Source organism: Typopeltis vanoorti, chromosome 4 (genome assembly GCF_054136105.1).
Source record: "Typopeltis vanoorti isolate ZY-2024b chromosome 4, IOZ_Tvanoo_1.0, whole genome shotgun sequence".
Classification (NCBI taxonomy): Eukaryota; Metazoa; Arthropoda; class Arachnida; order Uropygi; family Thelyphonidae; genus Typopeltis; species Typopeltis vanoorti.
In genome coordinates, this window is record NC_143552.1 from 86894047 (window position 1) to 86908256 (window position 14210).

A 14210-nucleotide genomic window follows, 5' to 3' on the forward strand; every position below is an offset into this window, starting at 1 on the left:
TAACAGTAAACCTATTCTCAACCCCTATATCCAGGGTACATCTGAAAAGATAGCTAGTTCTTCACAGATATAATCTCCATGTTACTTTCATACTACATGTTCAGCTAGTAATCTTTATCTATTTTTAAGATCAGTTTAATTCTTTTGAGCATCCTGAAGTGTATCAAGTTTCTTGTGCCTGAAACTTAGCCAACTCTGAATGAACAGACTGGCAGACTATACTCTGGATACTCCATCACACAAAAGAAGAAAATGGTGCTGCACAGAAGTTGATATACATCCAAGAGACTATTTTTGGAATTAGCATCAGCTATGAAATGCTCCCTTGACCTCAAAAAGTATGACTGCATTAATTTGCCAAAAATGAGGGAGATGGTCATTCTGAGGACATATATAGCCTGACTTATCTGAATTAACTTTTTTTTTATATGATCTCTAGAGGATATCTTCATAGCATATTGGTTTCTTTTCAGTTACAATTTGACATATTTCTCTACAACAATCCTGAATGAATGTTGTGTTTTACAAAGTAATAATTTGTGCTCTGAAGATGGGTAGAAATTCAGTGAAATATTAGCTCAATAAATTCATTACTTATTGAGGCAAGATTAAGAATGCTAGTGATACAGTGAGGATGTAGAGAGTGAATGTGAAAGATATATTTATTTTGGCTAGTACAAATGATTTAGCAGGTAACAAATGTAGTATGCAAGAGATATGAAAGCATTACTAGTACATGTGAAAAAGTGTAAAAAAAAGTAGTGAATCTGTGGTCAGGGTATGATAGAGGTAAGCTGAGAAGCCGAATGATGATCACAAATGAGTCAGTGATCTGGGTAGTGGCCCTTCCCATAATGCATAGCATTATACATGTCTGAAAGGGCATGTGCTTTGTATTATGGGATACTAAGACAAATGATGTGAAGTCATTAGCCTCTATCTACAAGTCTGGGGAGGGGGGGGGGTACAGGTGAATGTAGGTTTAGGCAATCTATGTCAGCAAGTGGGGCGAGTGATCAGATGATGCACTGTAGCTCCCAGGTTCTTAACTTTAGTCGGCTAAGCAATGGAAGGTGTAAGCAAGGTTGTGGGATGAAGGACAGTATTGCAGTTGATGTATACTAATGTAAGAAATATTCAGAATAAGGGCAAGAAGTTTTTTGACATTGGTTAACTCAACTTGGCCAAAAGTTATAGGCATTAGTGAGACTTGGTTGACTGAGGATAATATAGTCATAAGAATAGAATGCAAAGGATATAGTATCTTTGGAGAGGGCAGAAGGAAGAGTTTTGCTAATGGCAGCAGAAGAATTGAAGCCAAAAAAAGAGCAAGCACATCAGGAGGATAGTGATGCATTCCAGAGCATTGCAGGCTACAAAGCTCCTCTATAACTAGTGCCTTAAACATTGATTTACATACTATCTTCCAATGGGTATTAGGACAACCTTGTGATGCATTCCAGAGCATTGCAGGCTACAAAGCTCCTCTATAACTAGTGCCTTAAACATTGATTTACATACTATCTTCCAATGGGGATTAGGACAACCTTGTTTATGTTCAATCCTACCAAAACATAGTCTTGCCTTTTTCTCGTGCAAAATAGACTCTTACCCTCAGTAATACACAAATCATCAGACAAGATCAGATCTTTGCTTGGACTAACATTTGCTTCCAGTCTTTCCTGGCATAAATGCATCACATCGATGGCCTGGCCTCCTCAGCATTCAAGAAACTTAGCATTCTCTTTCATTCAAGAGCCTATTTTACACCCAACCAACTCTTCACTAATACGTGTTATTAAACGTCTCATTAAACATGCATTGTTGTGCACGTTTAATGAGATTCTATTGTAATCATGAGCCCCAACTGTATGTTATTCCTATTATTGTTTAAAACTACTGTACTGATGATGTCCTAAGATACTTAGGATGAAATATTTATGATTAAATAATTTTCACTATGGTTAATACGTGTATTTCTTTTAATTATGATTGCACCACAGGTTTCATTATTTAAAAAAAATAATAATAATAAGCTACATCGTTCCAGCTATCATGTTCAGGGTCTTCCTGTGTGTCTTTTCTTGTCAATTTTATTTGTACATACTTGTTTGATTAACTGGTCATCTGTTCACCAAATGTGACCAAACCACTCAATTCAACTCTTGTTTCTGATAAACAGTAGAATGTCAGGTCTTTGAAGCAGGTTTTGTTGCAGAGATTACATCCTCATTCATATAGTCCAGTATTTTGATTTTAAGATGGTCCAAAAATTGTTCTCGGTACTTTTCTTTCAAATATGATAAATTTTCTATTATCTCCCTTTGTTGTCGACCATATTTCACAACCATCGTTAATATCGGTTGTAGATAGTTAAATAGAGTTTTTCTTTTGATTTTTTCAATAATATTCTAGACTTCATTAGCTGTAGAATTGCAAAATATCCACAACTGGCTTTCCCAGCTTTCTCCTCTATCTCTTAATGCATATCATTGTAGCTGTTAATGTTGACTCCTAGATAGTTAAAATTATCCACGTGCTCAAAGATATAATCATCAAGAACAAAGTTGGATTGGGCTTGATGGGTCCTTGAAATATATTTAGTCTTTTCTTGGTTTTATGACAAGACACATAGGCTTACTTGCCTTGATTACTTTAGGTGTAGTGTGTATAACATCCTTATGAGAGTCTCCAATGATAACAATATCATTGGCATAAGCCAATAGAATGTTGTTGCCATTATCAAAATGCTAGCTCAATAAATCAATAATTTATTTTATTCTGGTGTTGTTTATACTGTGAAACACTATTGTGTAAAAACATACTTGTTTACTTCTATTAACAAAAATTAGTTAAGTTTACACATTAACACATTGTTTATATTACAATAAGCCCCATCTTAAAATAATCATGGTATCCACTGGTACCCACTGATAATAATAATTGCACCTTACTTTCTTGCCTTTCTTTCCTCACAACTTCTACCTGGCTTTCCACTTAACATGTTAATGTGGTCTTCATAAAGCACATATTTATAGCTGAACTGTGTTCTTGTGTGACTTATTCATCTTAAAATTTTCTGAACATTACATTTATATTTACTGTGCATATAGTTTTCAAGTGTGTTACTGGCCTGGTTGGCCAAGTGGTTAGCATATCTGCTCTCCAGCTAAGAGGATGCAGGTTCGAATACTGCCAAGGACATGGATATTTGTGATTGTCCTACTACTAATCAGTTACCATATGTACTGCTGTGACCTGCGTCCTGTTGCAGTATAATCTTTGATGTCTTTGCACCATAAAAATAAAATAATAAAATTAAAAAAATATTATTACACTTGCTCAAAAACATATTACTTCTTTTTTAATATATAGTAACTATAACTGAATAGAAATTATTTAATTATAATTAAATAATAATTATAAAATTTGAAATTAATGAATCTGTAATAATTGTTAATTAAGTTGAAAGTTTTATATATAAACTGATTAACAAGTACGGTACAGTTCTGTCTTTTTTTCCCATTCTAATTTTCAGACTAAGCCTAGTCTGGAGATAGGTAGATGTTTTGTAACTCACTCTACTGTATTTTTCATTAATTTGTGGATTGGAATTCATAAAAGCATGTGAATACTTTTATCAACAACTAATAAATAATACCAGATGTTCTGCATCCAAAACTAAATATAAAACATAGGAAGGTTGGTTGATTGGTAGAGCCTTTGCTACTAATGGCTCGCAAAAAGTTAAGCAGGTTTGAGTGCGGTTAGTAGTTAGAAGGGGAACAATCATTTGATGGTATTGGCACATTCTCCCTCGATGAGTCTTTGGACTCCCTGGAGGTGTCACATAATAATAATAATAATAAAAAGAAACTGTATCATAATCCATTTGGATTTTTGTTTGAGTATTTCCTGGTTCATTTGGTCAAGTAGATAGCATCTCTGCTTTCAGTCAACAGGTTGCGAGTTCTATCTCTAAAAATAATTGTCAATTGATATATTTTCATAAATGCTGCAAGTGACATGTCTTTACAAAAAGTAAGCATCTATCTCCGAAGCAGGGCTCTCAGATATTTAACCTTTAGGCTAACCTACAGTGCTTATGTATGATAGTTTTTTCTTTTAAGGTCACATGGTGGTCAGTATTCACAGTGAAGAATTTATGGAGACATAACACACATGTTAGAATAATTACTTTACTTAGAATTAAGAAAATAATATGTGATGTTTCAGCCTCTATATTGAGGTCGTAATCCGGAACATTACAGGACATGCTACTTGACACTACACAAAAGTAAGATGAATCTAAATACTTTGTTAATTCATTTACCCTGTATTAAATATGACCTTATTTAATACATACCATACAACATGGTATGTTGATTACGTTTTGCTGTTATAACCAAAAATCTGTCTTCATGCTCTATAGTAAAGTGAGAGCAACTCCTTAGCAAATGTCTGGAACACATTCCATTAGTTTGAAATGCTGCCCAGAGCCTGGCTACAATGTTATGTGAGATTCCAAACTCTCTGTCAATATCAGTAATTCTGCAGCCTTCTTCAAGCTTTCCAATAATTCTTTCCCACGTTTACAAGACATCCAAGTTTGCAACTTTATTCCTTCACGAAAAGAGCTTCCTACACACACAATTTGCTTAGAACAGCCTTTTGCCCTTTATCCTGTTGAGTGCCGTCACATGATTCAAAATTTTGAATGTGTACCTGCTTTCTACTCGAAATCGTCAGTTATATAAGTTGCCACAAGCTGATTTGCCTGAATTTTCAGTAGTAAACTTTAGGAATAGTGTTCATCCTTAGGTTTTGAATACCAGTGTAAATATATATATATCAGTTCCACACATGAAAAGTCCCAGGACCATAACATGACATTATGATGTGTTTATAAGAGAGCAATTGTTTATAAAGAAGAAAGGAATATGTTGATATTTTTTGAAGACTTGAGTGTTGTAATCATTGGGCAAATGGTATGAGAAAGACTGTTTCAAAGAGCAGAAATGTAGGAAATGAAGATGGAGGATGAGAAGTTGGTTCATTGGGTATGCAGTTGAACTGCAATGGTGTTGACCAGCAGGTACTTGCATTTATACATAATTAAAGGAAAATAGAGAAATGGTAGAAACTGTGAGAAGTGGACGAGGGCTACCGCATCAAGGGCAGGTGCGGTTAAAGAAGCGAGCCCAGCAGGTGGAGACGATGTTGCGAGTGGGAACACTGAATGTTGGAAGCATGACTGGAAGGGGAAGAGAGGTGGCAGACATGATGAGGAAGAGGAAGTTGGACATTTTATGTGTGCAGGAGACAAGATGGAAAGGGGGAAAGGCAAAGGAACTGGGAGATGGATATAAATTGTTCTACTCTGGAGCGAATAACGAGGGAAGAAATGGTGTAGGAATTGTGGTGTGTGGCAGAATGAAGGGTGAAGTACTGGACGTGGGTAGAAGGAACGACAGGATCATGCGAATGAAATTGGATCTTGGAGAAGAGCAGGTGGTCGTATTATGTGTGTATGCCCCGCAAGTTGGTTGTACAGCAGAGGAAAAAGATGAGTTCTGGAACGTGTTAGATGAAGAAATGAGGGAATTGGAAGAAAATGAGATGGTGATTGTCGGATGAGACTTGAACGGGCACATAGGAAGACAGAATAGAGACTGTGAAAGGGTGCATGGTGGCCACGGAGTGGGAATGATGAACCAGGAAGGAGAGAGGGTTGTGGACTTTGCAGTAGCGTTTGATCTGGCAATTGTGAACTCGTTTTTCTTCAAGAGGGAAGAACATTTGATAACATTTAGAAGTGGTAACAACAGCTCACAAATTGACTACATTTTGACTAGAAGAAAACATCTTAAGGTTGTGACAAATTATAAAGTAATTCCAACAGATCAAGTAGCACAACAACACCGACTGCTGTGCGCAGACTTTAAAATAAGATCGAAGATAAGAACTTCTGGTTGCCATGGGATGAAGACAATTAAGTGGTTTCGCTTAAAAGAGGAGAGTGTGAGGAATCGTTTTAGGGAGAGAGTGTTAGAGAGGATTTCGGATGGACTGGAAAGTGTACAAGATTGGTGGAAACATAATTCAAAAGTAATCCTGAGCTGTGCAATCGAGGTGCTTGGTGAGACATCTGGAAAGATTAGAGAGCAGAAGGAGGGTTGGTGGTGGAATAATGATGTACAAGTGGCAGTGACAGCTAAGAGGAAGGCAAAGCAGAAGTGGGATGAGTCAAGAGTGGAAGAGGACAGAGAGGTGTACAAAGAGAGAAAGCAAGAAGCCAAGAGAGTTGTGGCACAGGCGAAGGCCATGGCATATCAAGATCTGTATGATCAATTAGAAACAAAGGAAGGACAGAGAAAAATTTACCAACTAGCGAAATGTAGAAATAAAGCAGCTAAGGACATCTTACATGTAAGGCAGATCAAAGATGCTGAAGGAAGAGTATTATGGAGGGATGTGGACATAAGAAACAGATGGAAAATATACTTTGAGGGACTTTTGAATGAGGAAAATGCAAGGACTCACAGAGGAGATGGGCAGCCTTCTGAGGGGATGGTGCAGAACATCAGTAGAATGGAAGTGACGGAGGCCATGAAGAGGATGAGGAATGGAAAAGCGGTGGGCCCCGACTGAATTCCAGTGGAGGCATGGAAGGCACTGGGGGAGAGGGAATTGACCTGCTGTGGGACCTGTTCATGAAAGTTTGCCAACAGGAAAATATACCGAGGAATGGAGGGAGAGTACTCTTGTTCCCATCTACAAGGGTAAAGGGATGCACAAGACTGTAAAAATTACAGAGGAATAAAGTTGATGTCCCACACAATGAAGATCCTAGAAAGGGTTCTTGATGGTAGATTGAGGGAGGAGGTGGAGATTGCAAAGGAACAATTTGGCTTCATGCCTGGTAGATCAACAACAGATGCTATCTTTGGGTTACGACAGATGATGGAAAAATATCGAGAAAAACAAAGGGAGCTACATCTGGTATTTATTGATCTGGAGAAAGCATACGATAGAGTGCCAAGGCAAGAAGTCTGGAGGTGTCTGAGGGAGAAGAAGGTGCTGGAGAAATATGTCAGGTTGGTGTGGGAAATGTACAGAAATGTGAAGACAAGTGTTCGGACCCGTTTGGGACAGACAGAAAGTTTTCAAGTAACAGTTGGCTTGCATCAAGGGTCAGCATTAAGTCCGTTTCTGTTTAATGTTGTGATGGAGGTGGTAACAGAGGAGGTGAGAGAAGATGCACCTTGGACAATATTGTATGCAGATGACATCTTGCTGTGTGTAGATTCAAGAGAAGAAGCGGAAACTAAACTGGAAAGATGGAGAAAAGTACTGGAAGAGAGAGGTATGAGACTGAGCAGAAGTAAGACAGAGTATATGTGTTGCGCAGTGGGCAGTGGCCAGGAGACAGATCTGGAGCTGGAAGGAAGGTGAGAGACTTTAGATACTTAGGTTCAACAGTGGAAGAAGATGGAGGAGCTGAGAAGGAAGTGGGATGCAGGATACAAGCGGGTTGGAGGAACTGGAGGGAGATGGCTGGAGTGTTATGCGATAAGAGGGTGCCGATCAATCTGAAAGGCAAAATTTATAGGACAGTAGTGAGGCCAGCTATGACATATGCTATAGAAACTGTGGCCCTGAGGAAAAATAACATCAGCAGGATGGAAGTAGCAGAGATGAGAATGCTTAGGTGGATGTGCGGTGTGACCAGAAAGGATCATCTGAGAAATGGCTATGTCAGGGGAACAGTGAAAGTTACGAACTTAGGAGCGAAAATACAGGAGGCAAGGTTGAGATGGTTTGGTCATGTGATGAGGAGGGAGGATGAATATGTGGGAAGAAGGGTCATGCAGATGGATGTGCAAGGAAGGCGGAAGCGTGGGCGGCCAAAGAAGAGATGGAGGGAGCTGGTAGAAGAGGACTTGAAGATGAAGAACTTGGATGTGGTGACAGCCCAAGACAGGAAGGTGTGGAGGAGACTCGTAACAAACAGTGACCCCACTTAAGTGGGAGAAGCTGTAGAAGAAGAAGAAGAAGAGAAATGGTAGCAGCCAATTCAGTGGAGCAGTGTCCAATGAAATATCTATAGAAAAGACATAATGCCATTATGTCTCATCTACAAGAAAGTAACTGAAAGCAGCAGTCAATAAGGGTGGAGTCATCAATTAAGTGAATATTTCTCACTTCTGAATACAATTAAGCATTCTGAGAGGGGATCTTAGATGCACTATCCCAAATGTGGGAAGAGTATTCTAAGGTTGGGCAGATTTGAGATTTATAAAGTGTCAGGAGTTAAGTAGGAGTACTGTTTGGAACAAAAAAGAATACCAAGCTTTTTGAAGGATGAAGAGGCCATATGCCTGATATGCTTATGCCAGAATAGGTTACATATGAGAGTTAACCCAAGAAGAGAAATGATCCTAGTTGACAAGCAGGATTTTTTCAAAAATGAGGAACAGTCAGAGTCTTTCTTCCCTGTAATGAAGCAGGATTACATTTTGGTGGCTTTAAAATTCACAGCAAGGAGATCAGTGTTTAAGGCATTAGTTAAAGATCTCACAGTGTGAATTTCCTGAGAGCTACAAGGTTTTGAAAATGAAAAAGAAGAGCGGACAGCATTGTCATTAACAAACATATGAATAGGATTGAATGTCAGATTTAATGTATAAGAGGAAGAGTGTAGATGAATGCACCGACCCTCCCCCCGGTATACAAAAGCATTGGTTGAAAAATCTGATGAAAGGAAATCATCTACCATGACCCACAATGAATACCAGAGAGGATCTGGCAATCCATTCACAAAGGGAAAGAAGATACCATAAGATGATAACTTTGTAAAAAGGCCATGATGCCATGCTTGATCAAATGCCTTTGAAATTTGGAGAAACTCAAGAAGTGGTCACTCAAGAGTGATCTCTCGAGTTTCTCAAAACGTTTCAGTGCCTGTATTCAAAGGTGTTTGAGGTTGGTTAGGAGAGCTGCTGTGGAATAAGAATGGCAGAATCCATATTGTTGATCATTAAGTAATCGGGGAGTCTCCAAGTACTGAAGTGGTTGGCTGGTGATGATTACTTTTGATGGTCATTATTTTTGAAGTTATAGCAGAGGGCATTAGTTTGATGGTTAATTCTTATCTCCCCTTTGGGTAACAGGCTGAATAACAGCTTGCTTCCAAGCTGTTGGGTAGTGCGAGATGAGTATGACAGCTTGAAGAGATGATGTATCATCTCTTCAAGATGGGTGTGAGTTCAGGAGTACCAATTTTACTAAAACTGGAGGAATACCACAGGGTCAGGGGCCATATTTTATCAGGTCTATCTCCTTCTGGAAAACTTTCAGAGGAGGCAGTATTACCATTGTGCCATTACGATGTGAGAGAGGAGGGAGGAAACACGTAAAGACAAAAGTTGTGCCCCACAGCCTTGGCAACAGACCCAGAAAGCTTGATTGCCTGGACAGGAGATAAGCTTAGTGCATTTGGCCCTTACAAAGTCTATATTGGATTTGTTGATTATTTTGGAGTTCTTATAAAGTGTATTGTAGAGACTGGAGTTTTTGACTGGAGCCACTAGGCATATGCCAAATTATTAGCTTGGTCTGCTTCAGCACATTTGTTGGAGAACCAGGTTGAGGTTTTTGAGTAGAGTAGGGGATAAATGCACTTATCTCAGCAAGAATAAATTCTGTTGTTAGATCAGCACAGGTGTTAGGATCAGAAGAGAGAGAGAGAGGCAACAATTGGACAATGGAAATGGAACATAAAAGTCCCAAAGGTAATCTCAGTACAATATTATAGTACCACAGGATATGAGATTGAGAATGCCTTTTAAAAGGATGATCTGTAGCAAAGGAGACACGGACAAGGTTATGATCAGACTTAGCAAGAGCATAGCAAACAATAGTGGTGTATTTGGAGGGAAAGGATTAAGAAAAGGTCTAGAATGATGATGATTATCTGGAATTCTAGTGGACTATTTGTGCTAAGTCATTATACTGGTAACACACAGTTCAGCTTCTTTTCCAACTTGGTCTGTAAATTTGAAGAAGCAAAGTCACTCTGAATTATAGATGTTGAAATCACCAAGGGAAATTATCTCACTGTTAAGTAATTAGACTGTATGTGATCAACTTTCAGAGATAAATAGTCAAACAAGTCGGTGAAGTCATCAAAGTTAGTAGAATTGTAGTGGCAGCAAATCAGGCAATAAATCGAGGTAAGGAAATCTTAAACCAAAGGCAATCATATAAGGGATTCCAGGCCTGATTATAGATGTTGAAATCACCAAGGAGAATTATCTCACTGTTAAGTAATTAGACTGTATGTGATCGACTTTTGGAGATAAATAGCCAAACAAGTCAGTGAAGTCATCAAAGTTAGTAGAATTGTAGTGGCAATAAATCGAGGTAAGGAAATCTAACCTAAACCAAAGGCGATCATATAAGGGATTCCAGGACCTTTGGCATGAGATATTAGACCTGATAAGTGCACAATTTTCACCCTTCTTATGAAAGAAGGTATCATGAAAAATATAATGAGGAAAGTTGAGGTAGGATGTTACAAAGGAGGCCAGTTTTTTAACCAGTGACTCTAGAATTTTTAATGATGTTTATCATGATTACAAAAAAAGGGAAAATTTAAATAGCAGGAGCAGGCAGTGTGTGTGTGTGGGGGGGATGAAATGACTCAGGTCACTGCTCCCACACAAAAAGTATCCAGACTCCAATCCATATGTGGCCTCAGGTAGTGTCTTCTTCCATTTGCTATCTGGTGGCTAGCCTGTAGAAACTGCTTTACTGCTCTACTCTTGAACAGAGGGGGTACTGGCTCCCTAGTTAAATAATTGCAGTGTGGAAGATGAACAAGGAGGCCTTCACTCATGCTGCATATGAGAAGAAAGGCAAGGGAGGGAAACAGAAATCCTCTCTAGAGTCAAAGATGGCAAAGGCCATTTCATGCTTCCAGTATGCAAAATATGTGTTTCACAGATGATGAAAGGCATCTACCAATGAAAGGTCTAGTTGGCATTGCCTCCAGCTAGGGTAGGTATGCTGTGCTTTTAAAGTGGAAATATATAAATATAACTGAATGTTTTTTAATAATTACCCATTAATTATATGAATTAATTTAAAAATTGTACCCAGAAAGAAAAGTATTACAAATGGTCTTGTATGACATATGCACAGGTAGATGAAATTGTATGATAACACTTATGGACAATGGACTGTATGTAATTCACATAATACTAATAATCTGTTTACTCCTATTTAACTTAATATAGACATACAAAAAATGTACTGTTGTATTATGATTTCATTGATAGATTTTGTACAGACAAGATTTCCATCTGTTCCAAGAAGTGAAATAGTGTTAGCTATGAACTTAAAATGCAAGGAAGCAAGACGAGCTTTGGATAGAATGGCATGTGGTAAAAGAGTCTGGAGAAAAACAGTTGAGTATCAAATATTTTAGCTTCGTTTTTGCATTAGATTTACCATATGTTATCATAAGAAGTGGAAATTTGTACTTTATTAAAAACTTGTTATAGCTTTTCTCTCCCTCACCAAAAAAGTTTCCTTCTTGAGGAATCTTGAACTCTGAAACATAACATTTCAGAGTCCTTATGCTGCCTTGGTCACTCATCTCCAACCAGTGTTTCCTCGCCACAATGAAAATTAGACGACCAGATTTGAGTACACTAATCCATGTGCATGGTCTGACCAATGCTTTATACAGTGGCACAGCCACTTTCTTATTCCTACTTGACGATGTACTCCTTATCAAGTGGCAATGAAACGAGCCTTTGCAACTTGCAGTGTGTCCTCTAAACTTTCCTCTACTGTCACCCCAAAGTTTGAATTTCATCCACTTCCTAAAGGATAGTTACACCAATACAGTACACAGCTTTATTTCTCTACACTCATTTGTCCAGGCTAAAATTTTTAAAAGTCTATTCAAATCTTCCTGAAGGAAATTAACACTCCTTATAATTCTCTCCAACTTTTTATCATCATCATCAAAAAACTGAAGATTCTGTGGCCAAAGAACAGAACCCCTGCAGCACACCACTGATTACCTTCCTTTTTTGAGAGACTGCTACATCACACATACCTCACCAGTATCATTCAGAGTCAATCTCTAATCCACGTAACCAAACTGTTATCAATCCCTATCTTCTATAGCTTGTAGACCAACCTGTCAAGTGATAATCTCTCATATGCCTTTGCACATGCCAAGAATATCACTTTATGAATCTTTCTTATACAACACATTCATCACCTTATCATAAAATGCAAGTAGTTGCTAAAACAAGATCTACACTTTGTAAACCCATGCTCACCGTCATAGGGAATACTACAGCCATCAAACAATCCTGTATTCTAACTAACCACTCCAGTACCTTGATTACAACTACATATATACAGACTGACCTATAATCAGAAATTCCTGTTATAGAACTATGCATATGAAGTGGTATTGCTTTGTTTTCTTTCCACTCCCTAGGAAGTTTTCCCACTGCAAGACTTTCACTGAATATCTGCATCTAAAGGCATAACCAACTCTTTCACTTTCCTTAAAAATATGTCATCCATTTCCACATCCTTATTAACAACTAGCCCAATCACCACTTGATATATTTCTAATTCTTTTACCTCTAATTCCAGTATTATTTGCCTCCCCTTTTAGGTATTCTGCAGTGATAAAGTGCTAATTAAATTCCTCTACATTATTTGCTCTGCTTACTTACTCATCATCATCATCAAATTCCTGCCATGTACCCTCAACGGGTGTACAGGATATGATAGTACTACATGAAAAAAATTATATCATTACTAACTTCCTATCTACAATTTTCCTACAAATCAGTCTGTTACTTGTCAAGACTCCAACATTATCAGATCTTGTATTTTTATCGTCTAAGGCACTTTGTACTGTATCAATCCACCTATATCTTGGTCTTCCTCTGGATCGTTTTGCTGCCAACCTGGCAGAGAACACTTGTTTTGCTAATCTTTCCTCGCCCATTCTGTTTAAGTGACCATACCACCTGAGATTAGCTCTGCTAACTCATTCCTGGATGCTGACAATGTCAAATTCTTTCCTAATATCCTCGTTTTTAATATGATATTGCCATTCATGCCATCTGTTCATGCCTATAATCTTTCTCAGGACTCTCATATCTGCGGTCTCTAGTCTTTGGTCAAGTGTTTTACTTCTGACCCAGCTCTCAGATCCATAAGTTAAAACTGGTTTGAACACTGTCTTGTATACAGCTAATTTAGTGTTCCGACTAATTTCTCTCTTATTCCATATGAATTTATTCAATTGACTTCCCACCATACCAGCTTTGCTGATTCTGTTGTCTATTTCTATATTTAATTTACCATCTTCAGTAAAAATCATGCCTAAGTAGCTGAAATGTTTTACTTGTTCCACAGGTTCTCCATTCACAACACAGTTGACATTTTCAATGATTCTGCCTACTTTCATTATCTTTGTCTTTTTATTGCTGACCTTCATACCATACCTATTACAACAGCTATTCAATTTAGTCATAGAATCTTGCAGACTTGCAGCGGATTTATTTAGAAGTATAACATCATCCGCATAAAGCAAAGAGCTGACATTAACATCTCCAATATTGATATCATGTTTAATACCACTTTCCTTCATAATGTGATACATATAGATAATGAATAACAGAGGGGATAATGTACATCCTTATAATAAATTTAGTTTAATCCTTTATCCAAGTGTGAGCAAACAAAGTTTGCGCCTGAAAGTATCTTCAGGACTGGGTTAAGGAGGTACACACCAGGGCAACTCGTTGCAAAGGTGGAGCAAGCTACCAACACTCACCTTAACCCAGTCCTGAAGATACTTTCAGGCGCAAACTTTGTTTGCTCACACTTGGATAAAGGATTAAACTAAATTTATTATACTCTAACCAAGTGAAAAATAAACTTTCAATGTACATCCTTGTCTGACACCAGATTTAACATTAAACCATCTTCCTGTACTTCCTTCAATTCTAACTGCTGACTTACAACTCAAATAAAGACTAAGTATTGCTTGATATAATGCCCCATTGACACCATATAACTGCAGCGTATTGAATAGCTTCTCTCTTGGCACCTTGTCATATGCCTTTTCCAAATCGACAAAACTTAAATACAGATGTTTGTTATAT

General features: G+C 37.9%; 1 protein-coding gene across 1 annotated transcript in view; it reads left to right on the forward strand.

Moving 5' to 3' along the window:
- Positions 1-14210, forward strand: part of LOC150107476 (uncharacterized) — a 574892-nt gene that overhangs the window by 530853 nt on the left and 29829 nt on the right. Inside the window, exon 24 of the mRNA XM_090392109.1 lies at positions 11343-11470. Coding sequence (XP_090248235.1) covers positions 11343-11470 — 128 coding nt within the window. The remainder of the gene's footprint in view (positions 1-11342; positions 11471-14210) is intronic.